Source organism: Cyprinus carpio, chromosome A7 (genome assembly GCF_018340385.1).
Source record: "Cyprinus carpio isolate SPL01 chromosome A7, ASM1834038v1, whole genome shotgun sequence".
NCBI classification, from domain to species: domain Eukaryota; kingdom Metazoa; phylum Chordata; class Actinopteri; order Cypriniformes; family Cyprinidae; genus Cyprinus; species Cyprinus carpio.
Genome location: NC_056578.1, coordinates 46,888,159 through 46,906,543, shown reverse-complemented (window position 1 = coordinate 46,906,543; position 18,385 = coordinate 46,888,159). Strand labels below are relative to the sequence as shown.

Sequence of the window (18,385 nt, the reverse complement as noted above, 5' to 3'; positions counted from 1 at the left end):
CTCAAATTCAATGCAGAATATGTGATAAACTCTGCAGGTTCTGGACCTGCCGATGGCTTAGTAGTCACACCTCTCTTATTAAATGTCTTTTTCCCCCCTACTTTTGCAAATAGCAAAGAGTTCTAGCCTACCGGGCAAGTTCTCTTTTGCAAGCAGCATGGGAACAAAGATGGAGTTTGGTCCTGTGGGGTCTGAGGAACCTTTTTCCTTTACTCCAAAATTGGCATCTCCTTCACACAGCGTGAGCCCCTCTACACCACCTCCTGAGCTATCTAAGCTCCCTCAAGCTCCCAAAGCCCAGGGCAATGCTGGAGAAACTCTCGGCTCCTTTTCTGGCTTAAGAGTGGGCCAAAGTGAAGAAGTAAAGGAAGCTCCCAAGACCACCTCGAGTTTCTCCTTTGGACCAACTGGCAATGGATCTTCAGGATTTGCATTTGGTTCTGCACAAATCAAGGCTGCAGAAACTGGAAGTTTATCAGAATCAACAGGTGCTGCAACAGAGGCTCCAATGACGACTACGGCACAAGGATTTGGCACATCTACATTCACCTTTAAACCACAGGAGGGAACTGCTCCTTCAGTAAAGCCAACTTTCACCATTGCCTCGACATCTTCCTTTACTACAGCCGACACTTCTTTTGGTAGTCTTCTGCGAGCACCTTTGTCAGAAATGCAAACTCTTCCAACGAAGTCCCTCCAGCCAGAGACGATGACTTCCACTGAACCAGCTCCCTCCACTGATACAGAACCTAAGGAACCTCCAGCAGAACCCAGTCATAAACCACCAACCTTAAGTGCTCCATCAGCCATACCAGTCACTGAAGCCCCTGTTCCCACCAGTACCGAGCCTACTGCAGCTCCTTCAAACAAGCCCCCATCTCCTCCGACTCTTGGGGTGTCACCCACTCCTCCTCTCTCAGTTACCCCACCATCCGAGATGCCGGTGCCTGTTTCTGAGCCTCCTGCAGCAGAGCCAGTGTCTGATCCTCCCCCCGAGACCACCATAACTTCCACAGCCACTCCTTTACCCCAAGAGACACCAGCAACCACCTCATCTTCAGGTCCAGCGTCCGACAAACCAGGCTCAATCTTTGCCCAACCTTCAAGTGGCACAGACAGTCTGACAATAGGAACCATCAGTCTTACCAGTGTCGTTGCTACAGCAGCCTCCTCCATCCCATCTGCAGCCATCACCACCAGCACAGCTCCAACCCCAGGCCCAGGCTTCGAACAACCCACTTCCGTTGCTCAGACCACAGCATTCGGATCTACCGTCTTCTGCACCAATTCTACCACCTCTGGCTTTGGCAAACCTGCCTTTGGACAGAGTGCCGGTGCAGGTTTCGGCCAGCCTGCGGCCTCTGTATCTGCAAGCAGCTTCTCTTTTGGTCAGTCGGCATTTTGCGCAAGTTCTGGATTTGGGCAGCCAGCTGCGGCCTCTACCACATCGGCCACCAGCAGCGGAGGAGGAGGACTGTTTGGATCCTCTAGCACCAACAGTGCCAGTTCCTTCTGCTTTGGAGCCAGCAGCACCAGCTCTGGCACTGGGGTCTTTGGCCAGAGTAGCGCTCCTGTCTTCAGACAGTCCAGCTCAGGCTTTGGCCAGGGATCCATGTTTGGGAGCAACACCACCACAGCATCCTCCTCTTGATTTGGCTTTGGACAACAAACCAGTGGGGTTTTTTTTGTTGTTGTTGTTTGTTTGTTTTTTCACCAATTCTGATAGGAAGGAGTAGGATGTAGAAATTATACATGAGGTGTAGTGGATAAGGCATACAGCTAGTGCTAAGTTGCTGGGTTAGAGTTTTTTTTTTTTTTTTTTTTTTTTTTTTTTTTACTGGGGTAAGAGTCCCAGTGAAATACTACTTCTAAATCCTTGTCTGATGGTGGAAATTACCATATACTCCAACTACCGTCCTGCAGTCTTCATAGGGCTGCACAATAAATTGCATGCGATTGTTTTGCGCATCTCATCAGTAAAGCCGGTTCTGTCATTAGTTGTAAATCTCCATCACTTGCTTTCAGTTTGAGCGCCATTTAATTCACATAGCCGTAGTTAGTTCTACTAATCACAGAACTGGCTTTACTGATGAGATCCGCATGACAATTGCATGCGATTTATCGTGCAACCCTAAGTCTTCAGTTTCAACCCTGCTTCAACACACCTGCCCGTCATTATCAAGTAACCCTGAACACCTTGATTAGCTAGTTCAGTCGTGTTTGATTGAGGTTGAAGCTAAAATCTGCAAGACAGGAGCTCACCAGGAGCAGGGTTGGAGACCTCTGCCATACCAACTTCAAAAATGCTTTCCCTGATAATATTTCAGCAATCATGTTCTGTGTTTTCTGTCAGCTGTTTAGAAAAAGATGTAACTATTCGCAAATGAATCGCTATTGATTAAATTGGTCAAGGTGGTTTGCAAAAAGTTGTCAAATTGTTTGTGATTCAGTTGGATTCATTCAGTGATGCGGTTTCTCATATTGTAATGTGATACTTCATAAGACCGAAAACAATAATAGTAGAGGAGGTGACGTTTACAATCCACTATCTGAAACAGAACTCACAAATGTCTTTGATCGTGTCAGCAAAGTGGGGGGGGGGGGGGTAATGGTTTACCCCAGCGCCAGTACCAGTACTGATGAAAGGCTAGAAATGCTCCTGATCACGACTAGAAGTGAGACATGAGCCTTCCCCTGATCAATACTCTTAACCCCAGAGGGATTGTCCCACATTTATACATGAGCCTGGTGTAGTGTAGATTACAGAACGGAGCATCTTGTGGTTAACACCACTTTGCAATTTAATTATCACACTGGGCCTTATAATGAAATCCATGGTTGTGCAGCCCTAACGGTGTAGTTGCAAAAACAAAAGCTGCTTTTCCACTCTTGTGCTGAACAGCTGGCATGGTTAGTTCATTTTTCCACTATGGTGCTGTGAAATTAGAGTAAGAATGTAAGTAACAAATGCATTTACATTTATGCATTCAGTAGACACTTTTATCCAAAGCGCTACCCATTTTATCAGTCATTGCTTTCCCTGGGAATTGAACCCGTGACGTTGCTCTACTGTTTTAGCTACAGGAATGAATCAGTTGTTAACTTAATGATGCCTTAATACTGTATGTAAACAATGCAAGGAATCACAGGCAATGAAATAAGAACCACAGCTTAGGAATAGCCAAGAAAAGCAAAACAAAAGAGATCCTGGCTTAAGTGTTTGAAACGCAGCACTATTTGATCACAAAAAAGACTATGACAATGAATATCCCACATTTCTGCCACAATACCATGGTGCAGTTAGTGTTACTACAGTAATTCAGTGGTAAATGTTTTGTCACTGTTTTGTCACCTTTTTTATCCCATACTCAGATCGTTTTAATTACGATGGTGGAAAAGCAGCTAAGTGGTAATAGGTGAAGACAGACACTAGCTACATTAAACGTGTTGACATCTAGTGTGTATGTTCACAGAAGTAATTGAGTGTTGTTCATGTGTCATGAGCATGTCAGGTCCGTGGATGAGATGGTCCAGCACTGGAATGCGCAGCAGTCTCGGGCGTGTCCTCAGGCCAGGATTTCTCCCATTCCTCTGAATTCTCGGAGATCCTGAGACTTCCACATTATAAACAGCTGAGTCTCTGACCCCTGACCCCTGAGCTTCAGTGTAGGATGCCCTGTTCACACCTGTTTATGCTCTGCTTGTTGAGAGCCACATAGAACTCTAAAGAATGTGCTGATTAAAATGTTGCAGATGTATCTGTCGCAATCAGCTTAGACTGCATATTATGTTCTGGATAATCAATGACATTTGAGAGGGGCTGTGCATTACTGAATCAGTCAAGTGGATAGAGGAGCACAAAGAGAGTGTTGAAAGTCAATGTTTCAGTCTCAACATGCAAATTAGTCAAATGCACATCTTCCTTGTTGCTTGCACAAATTCTGATACACTAATACAAAAACATTTGGTGTGTAGATGAGCAGTGACGTGACATTCAGCCAAGTATGGTGACCCATACTCAGAATTCGTGCTCTGCATTTAACCCATCCGAAGTGCACACACACAGAGCATGAACACACAACACACTGTGAACAACACACCCGGAGCAGTGGGCAGCCATTTTATGCTGCGGCGCCCGGGGAGCAGTTGGGGGTTCGATGCACCTAAGTCATGGTATTGAAGGTGGAGAGAGAACTGTACATGCACTCCCCCCACCTACAATTTCCTGCCGGCCCGAGGACTCGAACTCACAACCCTTCGATTGGGAGTCCGACTCTCTAACCATAGGCCACAACTTCCCTTTACTTCACATTTGTATTCACAAACATGTCTTTATTTGTACAAATCGCTGGAACTTTAATTCTGGATTTGATTGTGGATAGTACAATACATATGCAGTGTGTTTATCATTTCATAGATGACTTCAGAGTTTCATAGATGATTGTGCATTAATTTATTAATATTTTGAGAGTGATTTCATGCCATACTGCAGTATAAACGCTTGTTGACTGCATATTTGAGATCAACTGCTGTTTGTTTTTTTCATCTGTGCATTACTGAATCAGTCAGACAGACAGAGGAGCATGAAGAGAGTGTCGAAAGTCAATGTTTCAGTCAGACAATTTAGTCTCAAAATTCAAGTGAATCAAATAGGATGGTCAATTAATGCATCCATTCCACTCGATCCACAAATGTGCATCATTCTTGATGCAAACACTATTACAAAATAAACATCGCTATTTGTGCAGTTCACTTTACATTTATACCTGAATTTCTTTGAAAGCTATTTGAAAGGTTGTGGATAGTAAGATGCATTTGCAGTGTTTATCAAGTTCATAGATGATTGTGCATGCATTTAATACATTTGAGACTGCTTTCATTCAAGCACAAAGAGTTTTATGTTTGATTTCTTAATATCTCTGTGTGTTTTTTTGTTCAGTGTTTGGCAGCAGCACCTCCACCTCATCAGTGTTTGGACAGCAGGCCAGCGGAGCCGGGTTTGGACAGGTACAGTCCTTACAAAGCACACCATAAGCTCTTCACCTGCTAAAGAAAGCAGGTTATTATTCAGCTGGATGTGTGTGTTTGAGTCTCAGATGCAGTGATGGGGTTTCATCAGCATGCAGTTGAGGCTGGAGTTGCAACATGTCAGATACAAGTTTCAGAGTTTCTCTCTGCTGCAGGCTTTGAAACAAGATGAGCTGTCAATCTGCTGAAGGACTGCTTTGAGTCAGCCGAATTACATATTGGCTGTATATTTCCATTGTTTAGACACAAATTTCAGGTTTTCACTCCAGCCAGTGAGACCTGAAACCTTTTAAAATATAGCAGACTGGTCTAAAAATCCCTTAACCAAAGCAATATGATATTTAATAGTTTATTAATATTCATAAATAAGAATAAACTGTTCTTCCACCTAGTAATATAGTTGATACTAGGGGTGCAATGGTAGACAGAAGTCACGGTTCAATACATACCTCAGTTTTGGGGTCACAAGTCCGATACAACAGGGACATTTTTTTTTTTTTTTTGTCTGTTTTGAGTAGTGCTACATGTAGCATGAGTAGTTGTTTTTGAATTGAATTAGATTGTAAGATTTAAAGCAAAAACAATGTTCTGACTTTAGATTTGTGAAATTATGCTACAAAAGACACCTGTGCAAAACAAAAACAGCAGACGGACTGAATGAAAATGCAAATTCATTCTCTGGCAGCAGGTGGCACATATGTAACAGCAGCAGAATCGTTGGTTACCGCTGTAAACAAGGCAACTGCACATGTAAACACTACTTTAATATGCATTAATTGGAGAGGAAAAGAAAATGCCACTAAACATTTCTGAAGATGGTATGTTCCTCTCATATAACCCACCACCCCTAATTCAATTATTTTTTTCTTCCAATATTTTGCACATCGCAAACAGTGAGCTTGATCTGCCTGGTATGATATTTTCTCCTCTTTGTGTCCGTCTTTAGCATCTCTGGCCTCTGTTAGCATCCTATATGCATACTTTGTGGTATTTCTGTTCTTTTGGCATTTTTTGGGAGTGTTTGGAATGTATTTTTTGTGGTATTCCGGAATAGAACCAAAATAAAACATTTTTTTTTTTTTTTTTTTTCAATTTATGGCTGGTCGACAGGTTTATCTCTAGAAGACAAAACTTTCCCACACTGCTGATTTAAAACAAGCAGGCGGTTCTTCAAGCTCTTGCATGCCTGCGTGCCATTCTTGGTTTGGGTTGGTGCGTAGATCGTCTCTCCTTCTGCTCTTTCAGCATTGCATTACTACGCATTAGCCTATATGATTGACTATTCATCGTCTGACTGCAGAAAACTGAACCGTGATGTCCATACGCTGACTGTTCGGGACAAATACATGTACCGTTACACCCCTTGTTGATACACTAATTGCAGGGGGGTTTTGTTTGTTTGTTTTGTCTGATTTTGTTATCAGGCTCAGTCCAGCGGAAGTCTGTTCGGGTCAAACACTGGAAACTCTTCATCAGGATCGGGATTTTTCAGTGGTCTTGAAGGAAAACGTACTCGGTTACTAACGTAACCTCGGTTCCCTGAAATACGGGAACGAGTACTGCGTCGAAGACGCTTATGGGAAAAACTCCTTTTTTTCTCCTGAACTGAAGCCTTATTTAATCACGCAGTGAAACTGCACGGCCATTGGTTCGTGCAGTGTTATTAAAACAAACCAATGGCTCGGCAGCAGTCCTGCATGAACCTATGGCAGCGAGGCCCGCCGAAGCCTGCCAAAATGGGTGGGGGATCTGGCTATATATTGGCCGCTTCGCCACAGGAATTCAGGTTACTTCGACTGAAGCGACGACTGAGTTGTGCAGCCTTTTAGCATGGCAAGGAACACAGTACTCATTCCCGTATTTCAGGGAACCGAGGTTACGTTAGTAACCGAGTACGTTCCCTTTCAATACTTCACTCGTACTGCGTCGAAGACGCTTATGGGAACCCAGTTCAATCACGCCATGCTAAGAAGGGGGGGGGGACCAATGCAATCATACTTGATCTGTGATACCAAGATATGACAATAGCAACTAGGAGCAGAATAAGCTCAATGAGGTTACATCTGGCCTAGCCTGATCATCCCACGTTCGTATTGCCTCAGTACCAAAGGGACCGAGTGCGTACGAGCAAAGTTTGAGTCTTGGGCAAAGAATGGCCAAGAGCATGCAAATGAGGAACAAAAAGGTGACCTTTAGACAGAAAGTACCCTAGCATGAAGCGCCAGGACGTCTAGATTATAAAATCTAGCAAATGTGGACGGCGAGTTCCAACCAGCCGCCGCACAAATTTCTGCGATAGTCACGCCACTAGACCATGCCCAGGACGAAGACACTGCCCTCGTCGAATGGGCTCTTACTCCAATTGGGCTTTGCAGGCCCAAAGAAGAGTAGGCTAGCTGGATTGCGTCCACAATCCACTTCGAAAGCCTTTGCTTTGAGACCGGTAACCCTCTGGTGCGGTTTCCAAAGCATATGAAGAGCTTCTCTGATCGCCTTATCGGTGCAGAACGCTCTATGTAGACTTTTAGAGCCCTCACTGGGCAAAGCAGATTCAGCTCTCGATTGTCCTCTGTGTTTTGTAATACAGAGAGAGTGACCACTTGTGCTCTGAAAGGTGTGGAGAGCACCTTTGGTACATAGCCATGCCTTGGTTTCAGGACGACCTTTGAGTCGTTAGGCCCGAATTCTAGGCAATTAGGGCTTATCGAGAGTGCTTGCAAATCGCCCACACGCTTAACAGACGCTAGTGCCAACAGCAGAGCGGTCTTTAGCGACAGGGCCTTAAGGCCTATGGACTGTAGCGGTTCAAAAGGGGGCCCTCTTTAGGGCTCTCAGTACCGTGGGCAGGTCCCATGAAGGGACAGTGGGAGGGCAAGGTGGATGAAGCCTTCTGGCACATCTCATAAATCGGACGACTATGTCGTGTCTGCCAACTGACTGGCCTGCTATAAGGGTGTGTGACGCCGCTATAGTCGCTACGTAGACCTTGAGCGTGGAGGGGGATCGTCCCTTCTCCAAGAGGTCTTGTAAAAATGACAGTATCACTGATACGTCACAGGAGGTCGGGTTTTCGCCATGGTCTGAGCACCATGTGGAGAACACAGACCATTTAGAGGCATAGAGGCGTCGTGTAGACGGAGCTCTAGCCTGTGAAATTGTGTTTAGCACACGCTCAGGGAGCCCCGTGGGTTCCCGTCGAGCGACCAAAGGTGCAGAGACCACATCTCTGGGTGTGGATGCCAAATCGTTCTGTCCGCCTGAGAAACGAGGTCCCGTCTCAGAGGAATGGGGCATGGGGCCGCCGTCAGCATCTGTGACAAGTCGGCGATCCAGTGCTGATTTTCCCAGAGTGGGGCTACAAGAAGAACCCTGCATCTCTGGTCCCTGACCCGCCTGATTACTTGGGGAATCAGAGGAACCGGAGGAAAAGCGTAAAGAAGACGGTTGGGCCAGTCCTGGGACAACGCGTCCTCGATCTTGGAAAAATATGTTGGGCAATGAGAGTTGTCTTTTGAGGCGAAGAGGTCTATTTCCGCTTTGACAAAGACGTCCCATATCTTCTGAACTGTCTGCGGGTGGAGCCTCCACTCTTCTGAGGAGACTCCGCTTCTTGACAGCATATCCGCGCCCTTGTTCAGTTTGCCCGGTAGATGTTCTGCTCTCAGGGACCCCAAGTTGCTCTGGGTCCATTCCAGCAGTCGTGACGTTAGTCTGAAGAGACGCGTCGATGACAGCCCACCTTGGTGATTTATGTAAGAGACCACTGTCATGCTGTCTGATCTGACCAGCACGTGGTGGCTATTCAGGTCTGACAGGAAGCTCTGGCAGGCTCGTTGAACTGCAATCATCTCGAGGCAGTTGATGTGAAGCCTGCTCTCCTCTTTCGAACATCGGCCGAAAGTGGGTTTCCCTTCGCACAGCGCACCCCAACCCTTGTTGGATGCGTCTGTGGAGATCACTTTCCTTCTGCAAACCATACCAAGCGGGGCACCCCGTTCCATCCATTGCATGTTCCTCCAAGGGGTCAGGGCCGAAATGCAGTCCTGATTCACCTTGATATTCAGGCGTCCGTGACACCACGCATGAGGTGGAACACGTGGTTTCAGCCAATACTGGAGTGGGCGCATACGTAGCAGCCCGAGCTCCAGCACCGGCGATGCTGCTGCCATAAGGCCCAGCAACTTCAGGAATGTTTTTAGGGGGCGAGAAGCACCTATTTTGAAAGAGGCCGCGAGTCGCTGTAGAGCCGCGGCGCGCTCCTTCACCATTGTTGCCCTCATCGTAACTGAGGCTAAAACTGTTCCCAGAAATGATATCCGTTGGCTGGGGGACAGCGAACTCTTGGCAAAATTCATCCTGAGCCCCAGGCATTCCAGGTGGCTGAGGAGCAAAGTTCTGTAACTCAATGCCTCCCCCTCTGACTGAGCTAGAACTAGCCAGTCGTCAAGGTAATTGAGAATGCGGATTCCCTTCTGCCTGAGAGGGGAGAGAGCCGCATCCATGCACTTTGGCGCCACAGGAAAATGTTAACTGAAATAGAATGTAAATAAAAAACTTCAACTTTAATTTGATATACTTAACTAAAACTAAAACTGAAATAAATGAATAAAACCTACATTTAAAAAAAAGTTTAAAAAATGAAAATGGTTGTAGTATCTGAATGATGGTTCTGTGTTTGAAACGCCAGATAGTATCTCTCCTCTGCATTAGTGCTGAAGTTGGTTTGTTTCCGGCAGGTCCAGCTAACCTGTTTGGGAGCAGCGGAGCAAAGGGCTTTAGTTTCGGCAGCAGTTCGTTTGGTGAACAGAAACCCAGCGGTTCATTCAGCTCTTTCACGGAGTCTGTGGCTGCACAGGGTTTCGGGTCGTTCTGTACACCCTCCAAACTAGGTCAAACACACACCACACAATCTGATGCAGTCTAACACATAGATGAGGAAGTGGACATTTTAATGCCGAGAACTGTTATTGTTGTTGTGTTGTTTAATTTGTATTATTTTTATTTTGATATTTTTGTTGTTGTTGTTGTTGTTGTTTTTCTTAATTTTATCATTTATTTTTATTATTTTATTTTTATTTTATTTGTTGTGGTTATTATTATTATTTATTTTTATTATTGTTTATTACCTTTTTAGTATTTTAATAACTTTTGTATTATCTTTATTATTTTACTTTATTTTTTGTTTTTATAATCATTTTGTCATTATTATTATTATTATTATTATTATTATTATTATTATTATTATTGTATTTATTTTATCAATTTTTATTATTTTATTACTTTTTATCTTTGTTGTTGTTGTTGTTGTTATTATTATTACTTTGTTTTATATATTATTATATACTTTGTTACTTTTGTTTAATTTGATTATTTTTATTATTATTTTGATTTTATCCATTGTATTTTTGTTATTATTTTTATTATTTGTTTTATTTGTATTTTATTATTACAATTTTTATCTCAGTTTTTTTTTTTTTTTTTATAATGAAGATCAATAAGTCTTTTAGATTCAGCCTGACTCTTTTTTTTTTTTTTAGCAAAATGTAGTTCAATGACATGACTCACTGAATTATTGAGCTGGCTGTGAACGATGCTCTTTCCTGAACAATGGCAGTATGCTTCCTGTTCTTCTGTCTGAACTAACGCTGATCTATGTGTTTTTGGTCTGGTGGTCTGCAGTTGGTTTCGGAGACGCGCCGGTCTTTAGCAGTCCTCCTACTTTCGGTGGATCTCCAGCATTTGGTGGGTCTGCGGGGTTTGGCTCCACCCCTTCCTTCAGCAGTCCGCTGGGCTCCTCCTCGGGGAAGGTGTTTGGTGAGGGAACCACGGCCGCCAACAGTGGGGGATTTGGGTGAGTCTCACTGGGTCAGTCTATGAAACCACTGCCTCATCCAGCGTAATACTTTGATTTAATGTGAATGTGTGTAAGATCTTCCCAGAGCCGTATGGTTTCTGTGACATGAAAAAGGCAACGCAATCACAGAATGTTGAAATATAGAAGGAAAAATATTTAAAACATCAGTAGACAACACTATATAGGGTAAAACAGTCAAATCTTAAACTAACAGATATCACCATACTTCCCTAGTAAATTAATCTCAGTACATTATGACGACATGATTTCTGAGATGTTGTATTCAAATATGCAAATGATGCAGTCTCTTATTAAATATGCGTGCATTTGCATACATTTCCAGAACAGAAATCTGAACATTGGTTCAAAATTCTTGTTTGGTTTTGTTGATATTAGAGTTAAAGGGAATTTGGATTTCTTTTTTTATCACTCCATAATTCAGAAAATACTAAGGATGCACCAAAATGAAAATTCTGGGCCGAAACCAAAAATTCTGGAAACACTTGGCTGAAAACCGAAACCAAAAAAAGACTACTTTTTTTATATATATATTTTAAAATACTTTCCATATAATTAAATGTATTAATATTAAGCTTTTTAATTTAATGAAATGTAATTCATCTGAACTGAAAAACTACAAACCAATAAAATAATCACTTTTTCAGTGTTGTAGTATAACCAGCAGGAGAGCATTGATGTGTGAACTGAATTCAGTGACACTGCAGTGTGTAACATTGACGTTATTGACTATTTTAGTAGCAACGCTTTGCAGGTTTTGCACTTTGCAGTTGCTCCCTTCGGACTTGTCTCTCAGCTGCCTTTGCATAGAGAGCAATGTATTTTGTTCAGTGCAGGGGAAGGCTCGTTTTGAGGAAAATTAGCTTGTTGTCTATGTTACTGCGATTGAAAAAACGTTTAGCTCACAAGTTATTAATCATGGGTGCGTTTCCCAAAAGCAACTATGGTCGCAAGTTCCATCATTACCAACAGAGCTCAATGGAACTTGCGACCATAATTAGCTAACGATGCTTTTGGGAAACAAAAACCCCAAGGAAATTTGAGTCTGTGAATATGTTTCCAGTTTTACTGAACTTGTTTACAGGTGTTGTTTTAAACCTGTCGTGGTAAAGCGCTTCTTTCCACTAGTTTAAAAGAAGACATGTTATGAAAGCAAAATAGACCAAAATCACTGCGTTTTATTGTTCATGTTAGACAGCACAGTAGATGAATGTCCATGAGTTGATCAGATGACATTGTCAAGCGGTGTGTCATGACGTGTGTGCAGACGCTCAGAATGAGGAAATTAAATGTTGGATTACTGTGATGTGTGTGTGTGTGTGTGTGTGTGTGTGTGTGTGTGTGTGTGTGTGTGTGTGTGTGTGGGAGATTACAGGCCGTGAGAGAGATCAGGAGTCTCCCGTCAGAGATCAGCAGACTCGAGTGTGTATGTTCTGCTTCTCAACATGATTGCATGGAGATGAAGTGAAACACAAACATGATTATATTTCTGCTTGACTGAAGTGGATCTGAGTGGTTTCGACTGACTTAGCTTAGGGCAGCTTCTTTAATCATGTTTTCGTCCATCCATTGAAACCAAAACTCACAAGCATCAAAATGTTCATAAAGACATTTTAAAAGTAATCCACATGAATCAATAGACCAGTCTTATGGGTTTATGTCTTAAAATATAATGTAAAATATTAAACATTATTTAGGATAAATAATTTTATTTCAAAATGCGATTGTAAAATGATAGTAGTGATGTTTTTTCTTAATTTTCATTTTCAAATGTTAAACCATCAAACTTTTATTTTGACGTAAAACTGTCGACGCGTTCCAGAAAACGTGCCATAATTCAGAAAAAAAACTTGATAATCATCTGATTTTATTAATTTTTTTAATTAATTGTGCAGCCCTATAAAGGAATCTGAAATAAATGAATTATTTTACAGTTGTATGGGTATGTTCTGTATGGACATACAGTATGATAGTCATTTTATTTGTGCAGAAATTATTTCATTTTAAAAACATATAGTTTAGATTTAGAATTTAGATTTTTAGGATTAACTTATCCTTCAGTCTGAATCTTTCCATCATTTACTGAATTTTAGACATTTACGGATAATTCAATATGCTTTGTTATTTTGGGAGGTAAAGACATGAGATATCTGGCCTGTTGTGTTCCTCTATTTGAGAAACACTTACCACAGTAAAAGTTAAAAGCAGGGAAAATGTCAGAAAATACATTTTGAAGCATCACAATGAAACGAGATGGAGAGACGAGACAGTGAGAGTCCAGTGGAATAATTCAGTTCAATTCAATTCAAGTTTATTTGTATAGTGCTTTTTGCGATACAAATCAATTAAGAAAATACAGAAAATTAAGTTTCTACAATATTTAGTAGTAGCTTATCAGTGGTGACTGTCAGTTTATGTGCATATGGCAGAAATGTACAGGAAAATCAAGTAAAGACGTAATCAAACAGATGATTAACACTATTAACAGCAATTATTATATGACACAATCAAACTTATAGCAAAATGTGGTAGTTCTGTATGTTGTCTCTGGGTTAGCATCATCTGATGTCCTCTGAGGGGTTGGCATCATCTCTTCTCAGGTGTTCTGAATCCAGACTGGAGCTTTTGTAAATCCTAGATGCATTATTTGAATGCTTGGCCAAAGAGGTGTGTTTTTAATCTAGATTTAAACAGAGAGAGTGTGTCTGAACCCCGAACATTATCAGGAAGGCTATTCCAGAGTTTGGGAGCCAAATGCGAAAAAGCTCTACCTCCTTTAGTGGACTTTGCTATCCTAGGTACTACCAAAAGTCCAGAGATTTGTGACCTTAGGGAGCGTGATGGATTGTAGCGTGGTAGAAGACTAGTTAGGTACGCAGGAGCTAAGCCATTAAGGGACTTATAGGTAATTAGTAATATTTTGTAACTGATTTGGAACTGAATCGGTAGCCAGTGCAGAGACTGTAAAATTGGGGTAATATGATCATATTTTCTTGACCTGGTAAGGACTCTAGCCGCTGTATTTTGGACTACCTGTAGCTTGTTTATTGAGGATGCAGGACAACCACCTAGAAGTGCATTACAATAGTCCAGTCTAGAGGTCATGAACACATGAACTAGCTTTTCTGCATCAGAAACAGGTAACATGTTTCATAGCTTGGCAATGTTTCTAAGATGGAAGAATGTTGTTTTTGTAACATGGGAAATATTGTTTACAAAAGACAAGTTGCTGTCTAATATAACACCCAGATTTTTGACTGTAGAGGAAGTATCAGTACATCCGTCTAGTTGCAAATTGTAATTTACAAGATTCTCTGTACTGTTTTTTGGTTCAATAAGTAATATCTCTGTCTTATCTGAATTTAATAGGAGAAAATTATTGGTCATCCAATCTTTTACATTTTTAACACACTCTGTTAGCTTAGATAATTTAGAAGTTTCATCTGGTCTGGTTGAGATGTTAGTTGAGTATCATCAGCGTAACAGTGGAAACTTATCCCATATTTTCAAATAATATTATCAAGGGGCAACATGCATATTGAAAATAGCAGAGGACCTAGGACAGATCCTTGTGGCACTCCATATTTTACTGGTGATAAATGAGATGACTCCCCATTTAAATAAACAAAGTGGTAGCAATTGGACAGGTAGGATCTAAACCATCTTAAAGCCTGCCCTTGGATACCTGTATAGTTTTGTAATCGATCTATGAGTATGTCATGATCTATGGTGTCAAATGCAGCATTAAGATCAAGTAAAACTAGCAATGAGATGCAACCTTGGTCTGACGCAAAAAGCAAGTCATTTGTAATTTTAACAAGTGCAGTTTCTGTGCTATGGTGGGGAAATTCTTCATAGAGATCATTTTTTGCAGGAAGGAGCACAATTGAGCAGACACTTTTTCAAAAATTTTAGACATAAATGGAAGATTTGAAATGGGTCTATAATTTGCCAGTTCACTAGGATCTTGTTCTAGTTTCTTAATAAGATACTTAATACCCGTCAGCTTGAATGGTTTTGGGATAATAAGTTAAGTTAATAATATTCATATAATATAATAATATAATAATATTAATAATATTCTTCTGCTACAGGTAATAACTCTTTCTGTAATTTAGTGGGTACAGGATCTAATAAACATAATTGTTTATTATTACACAGTGCTTGAATTTGTCAGTTATAGAAAAAAATGCAGCAAATGAACAGAAACAGAACCAAGAGCAAAAAAACCTGATCACCAGCAACAAATATAAGCATGCAAATGAAGTGAAGCACTTGAACAGATCATGATACAAGACACTCAAAACACATGGAGATTCTTACTAACATAAAGGGAAAAGAACTGGTTAGTTTGGAAACAACTGCAGCTATATTTACACGTGCAGCATGAGGGTCTACTCTAAACGTGTTATGACGGATGAGCTCAGGGGTTATTTTAGTGATTTGTGCATGTGATCTAATCCTGTGTGTGTGTGTGTGTGTGTGTGTGTGTGTGTGTGTGTGCTGCACTTGTTCCGCGCCGCATAACTCACCCAAATAAACCCACTGCCATTTGTGTCACATGTTCAGCCTCTGACACGACGCATGCTTCTGATTGTGTTTCAGGTTCGGGTCTCCTCAGAATGCGCCGTTGTTCAGCTCTCTAGCGGGTTCGAGCACAGGGGCGCCGTCGTTCGGGAGTCTGGCGCAGCAGCAGCAGCCACCGTCAGGATTCGGCACACAGAGCGGCGCTTTCCCTGGCTTCGCCTCGTCTGGAGGTGAGACCACACATCTCATTCGCTCTGAAAATAGACAGGAGTTCACAGGCCCTCTTCATCAAATGCTGCTGTTATTGTGCTTCCCCTTATAACCGCAGCAGGACTAGCTTTAGAGCCGATAACATTCTGCATTTGGCTGGTTCACTGTAATCAAACTGCACAAGATTTTGCAGTATTAATTGTAGTTTGAGTTACCAATAACAACACTGGTTTGGAGTTTTTTGAAGTGCTAAATAGTGTCGTTCAGTGCAGGTTTTTTTTGTTTTGTTTTGTTTCTCTTATCTCTGCTGCACTCGCATTCTCTGCATCTCCTGTGATAAATCAAGAGCTGCTCGCTGTGTGTCACACGTTACCTAGTTACAGTGATAAACCCACTCCAGACCTCTTTACCTTCACTTGTCATTGCTGATGAAGTCTGACTCTCTGATTATGTCTTTGTCTGTAGGGTTTGGAGGTTTTGGGAACACCAACATAAACACCAACCAGTAAGTATTACGTCCTTTACGTTCATTCACACACATCCGTCAGAACTCTGCTCACACATTCATGTCTCCGATGTTTTTCAGACCCTCGTCTCAGACGTTCAGCAGTTGGAGGAGTTGATCTGTGGACACTGACATCATCTGATCTGATATGCTGTGAATTTATAGTATGCACGCAGGATTGAAAATGCCATGAGGTTCATGTTCTTTACATGTGCTGATGTCCTCCTGTTTTATGTTTAATGTGTTTCTTCTGGTTAACTGCACAATAAGGAATAAACTCAAGCGCTGTTGACCGTATGTTTCATTTCTGTCCTTTACTGTCACACTGGAAAAAATATTCAGGCAATATTTAGGCCTCTATTTAAAATGATTGTATTTAAATTACATAAAAGACTAATAAACTTAATGTGATGTATATTTGTCAGTCATGCATAAATGCAATGGGTCAGATATCTGCACTCAAAAAGTCATTGCATAGTTAATTGTTTCCATCTATTTGATTTTTAATGAGATGATAAATACTGTGTGTGTGTGTGTGTGTGTGTGTGTGTGTGTGTGTGTGTGTGTGTGTGTGTGTGTGTATGTGTGTGTCACAGTCACTCAGGCTCTTATCATCACAGCAGTCTTCACATGCCTGTGGAAAGGAAAGGCTCGAGTGGATCCAGATCCAGATTCTTCTAGAAGAGACTATGAAAAAAAGAGTTTGCTGAAACTACACTTAAACTAACCCGAGTAACCATTGAAACCGTTTTCATGAAATAAGCCACTGATCCAAACCTTTGTTTGTTTGCGTTTGCCTCTATGATGAGGTTAAGATGCGCCGCGTGTCGAGCTCATTGACCTTTGACCCTGCAATACGTCATGACATTTCATCTTTGACCTGCATCTTCCTCTAGTTCCTCAGGCATTAGAGGAGGTTTTGTTTTTCCACACAAGCGTCGGGTGTCTGTCTGTTTATTATCTTATAGATGATACGTGTTTATAGAATGAGACAGGTGTGTGTAAATATAGCAGCGAATGCAGACGAATGCATCTGTAGCTCTGTGAGCGTCTGCTCTTCAGTCACTGTGCACTAGTTTGTATTTTCATCCTGTCTGCAGATGATCAGAGTTTGGTGTCTAGAGATCAATCCCATCATGCCGCTGGAGAGTCTGCGCTCTGGGATTGAGTCTGTTAATCTCTCAGTCTCTCGGCTGCTTTAGTTTAAGCCTCGTCCTCAACCACGGATAATGGGATAATATGCTCCATTATCAAACACGCTTAAATCCACTGGAGACTGATGAGACCAGCTGCAGATACACATGAGCTAAACCCGCCACAGTCTGCAGTTCATCTGCTCACAATGAGAATACAGGAACATCTCACGCCAAAATGACACTGTATTAAGACTTCAGAAATCATTCTAATATGTTGATTTGCTGCTCAAGGCACATTTCTGATTATATCAGTGTTGAGAACAGTTGTGTTGTGGAAACTGTGATACATTTTATTTTTCAGGATTTTTGATGAATAGAAAATTTATTTATTTGAAATAGAAATATTTTGAGACATAATAATGCCTCCTTTATGAATAAAAGCAAACAACCCCCAAACTTTTGGATATATATCGAGGAGGTTGATGAGAATAATAAAATACTAGACTAAATCTGTAATAATCTCTCATTCTTCAGTCATTTTCTTGTGTTTGTGTGTTTGGTTGTCGATGTCTTTATTAATCCAGCAGCTCCTGCATCTCTTGTTGATTTCATCAGAATATTAATATTTGATCTGTAATCACATAAAGGATGCAGAAACAAACAAAATGCAGAGAGGCCACACTCACGCTGAATAAAAGACAAGAGACTCTGCTGAATTTCACAGTTTTATTCTTCATGAAAAATTCAGCGGTCTTTGAAGGTTTTGTTCTCACAAATGTGCATCTTCACTGTTTGAAATGTTTCCCACTCCACTTTTTCAAGTATTTTTGTCAAAGCTATAAAATGGCCCAAAATCCCATCATTCCTGAAAAAGGTAAGTCTGACGCCACACACACATGCACACACACTTGCAGTATAAACATGTTTATTCGGCTAATGGAGCTGGAGGAACTCAATATTACTATTTCATATCAAAACTAAATGATTGGAGGATTTATTGTGGATTTACTGTCTGTCAGATGTCGTGTGTCTCTTCTTGTCAGTATTTCAAGCCAAACAGCAGGAATCATGTGAGAATGAGGAGTCTTGACATGAACACAAGCGTTT

General features: G+C 41.5%; 1 protein-coding gene across 1 annotated transcript in view; it reads left to right on the top strand.

Annotated features, from left to right (window-relative positions):
* The window catches only part of LOC109050441 (nuclear pore complex protein Nup214-like), a 49,426-nt gene extending 32,987 nt beyond the window's left edge, over positions 1 to 16,439 (top strand). The window contains 7 exon segments of the mRNA XM_042761429.1: positions 114 to 1,673; positions 4,870 to 5,007; positions 9,765 to 9,917; positions 10,708 to 10,879; positions 15,506 to 15,657; positions 16,103 to 16,142; positions 16,224 to 16,439. Coding sequence (XP_042617363.1) covers positions 114 to 1,673; positions 4,870 to 5,007; positions 9,765 to 9,917; positions 10,708 to 10,879; positions 15,506 to 15,657; positions 16,103 to 16,142; positions 16,224 to 16,260 — 2,252 coding nt within the window. The 3' untranslated portion in view covers positions 16,261 to 16,439.
* Positions 16,440 to 18,385: the final 1,946 nt, after the last annotated feature.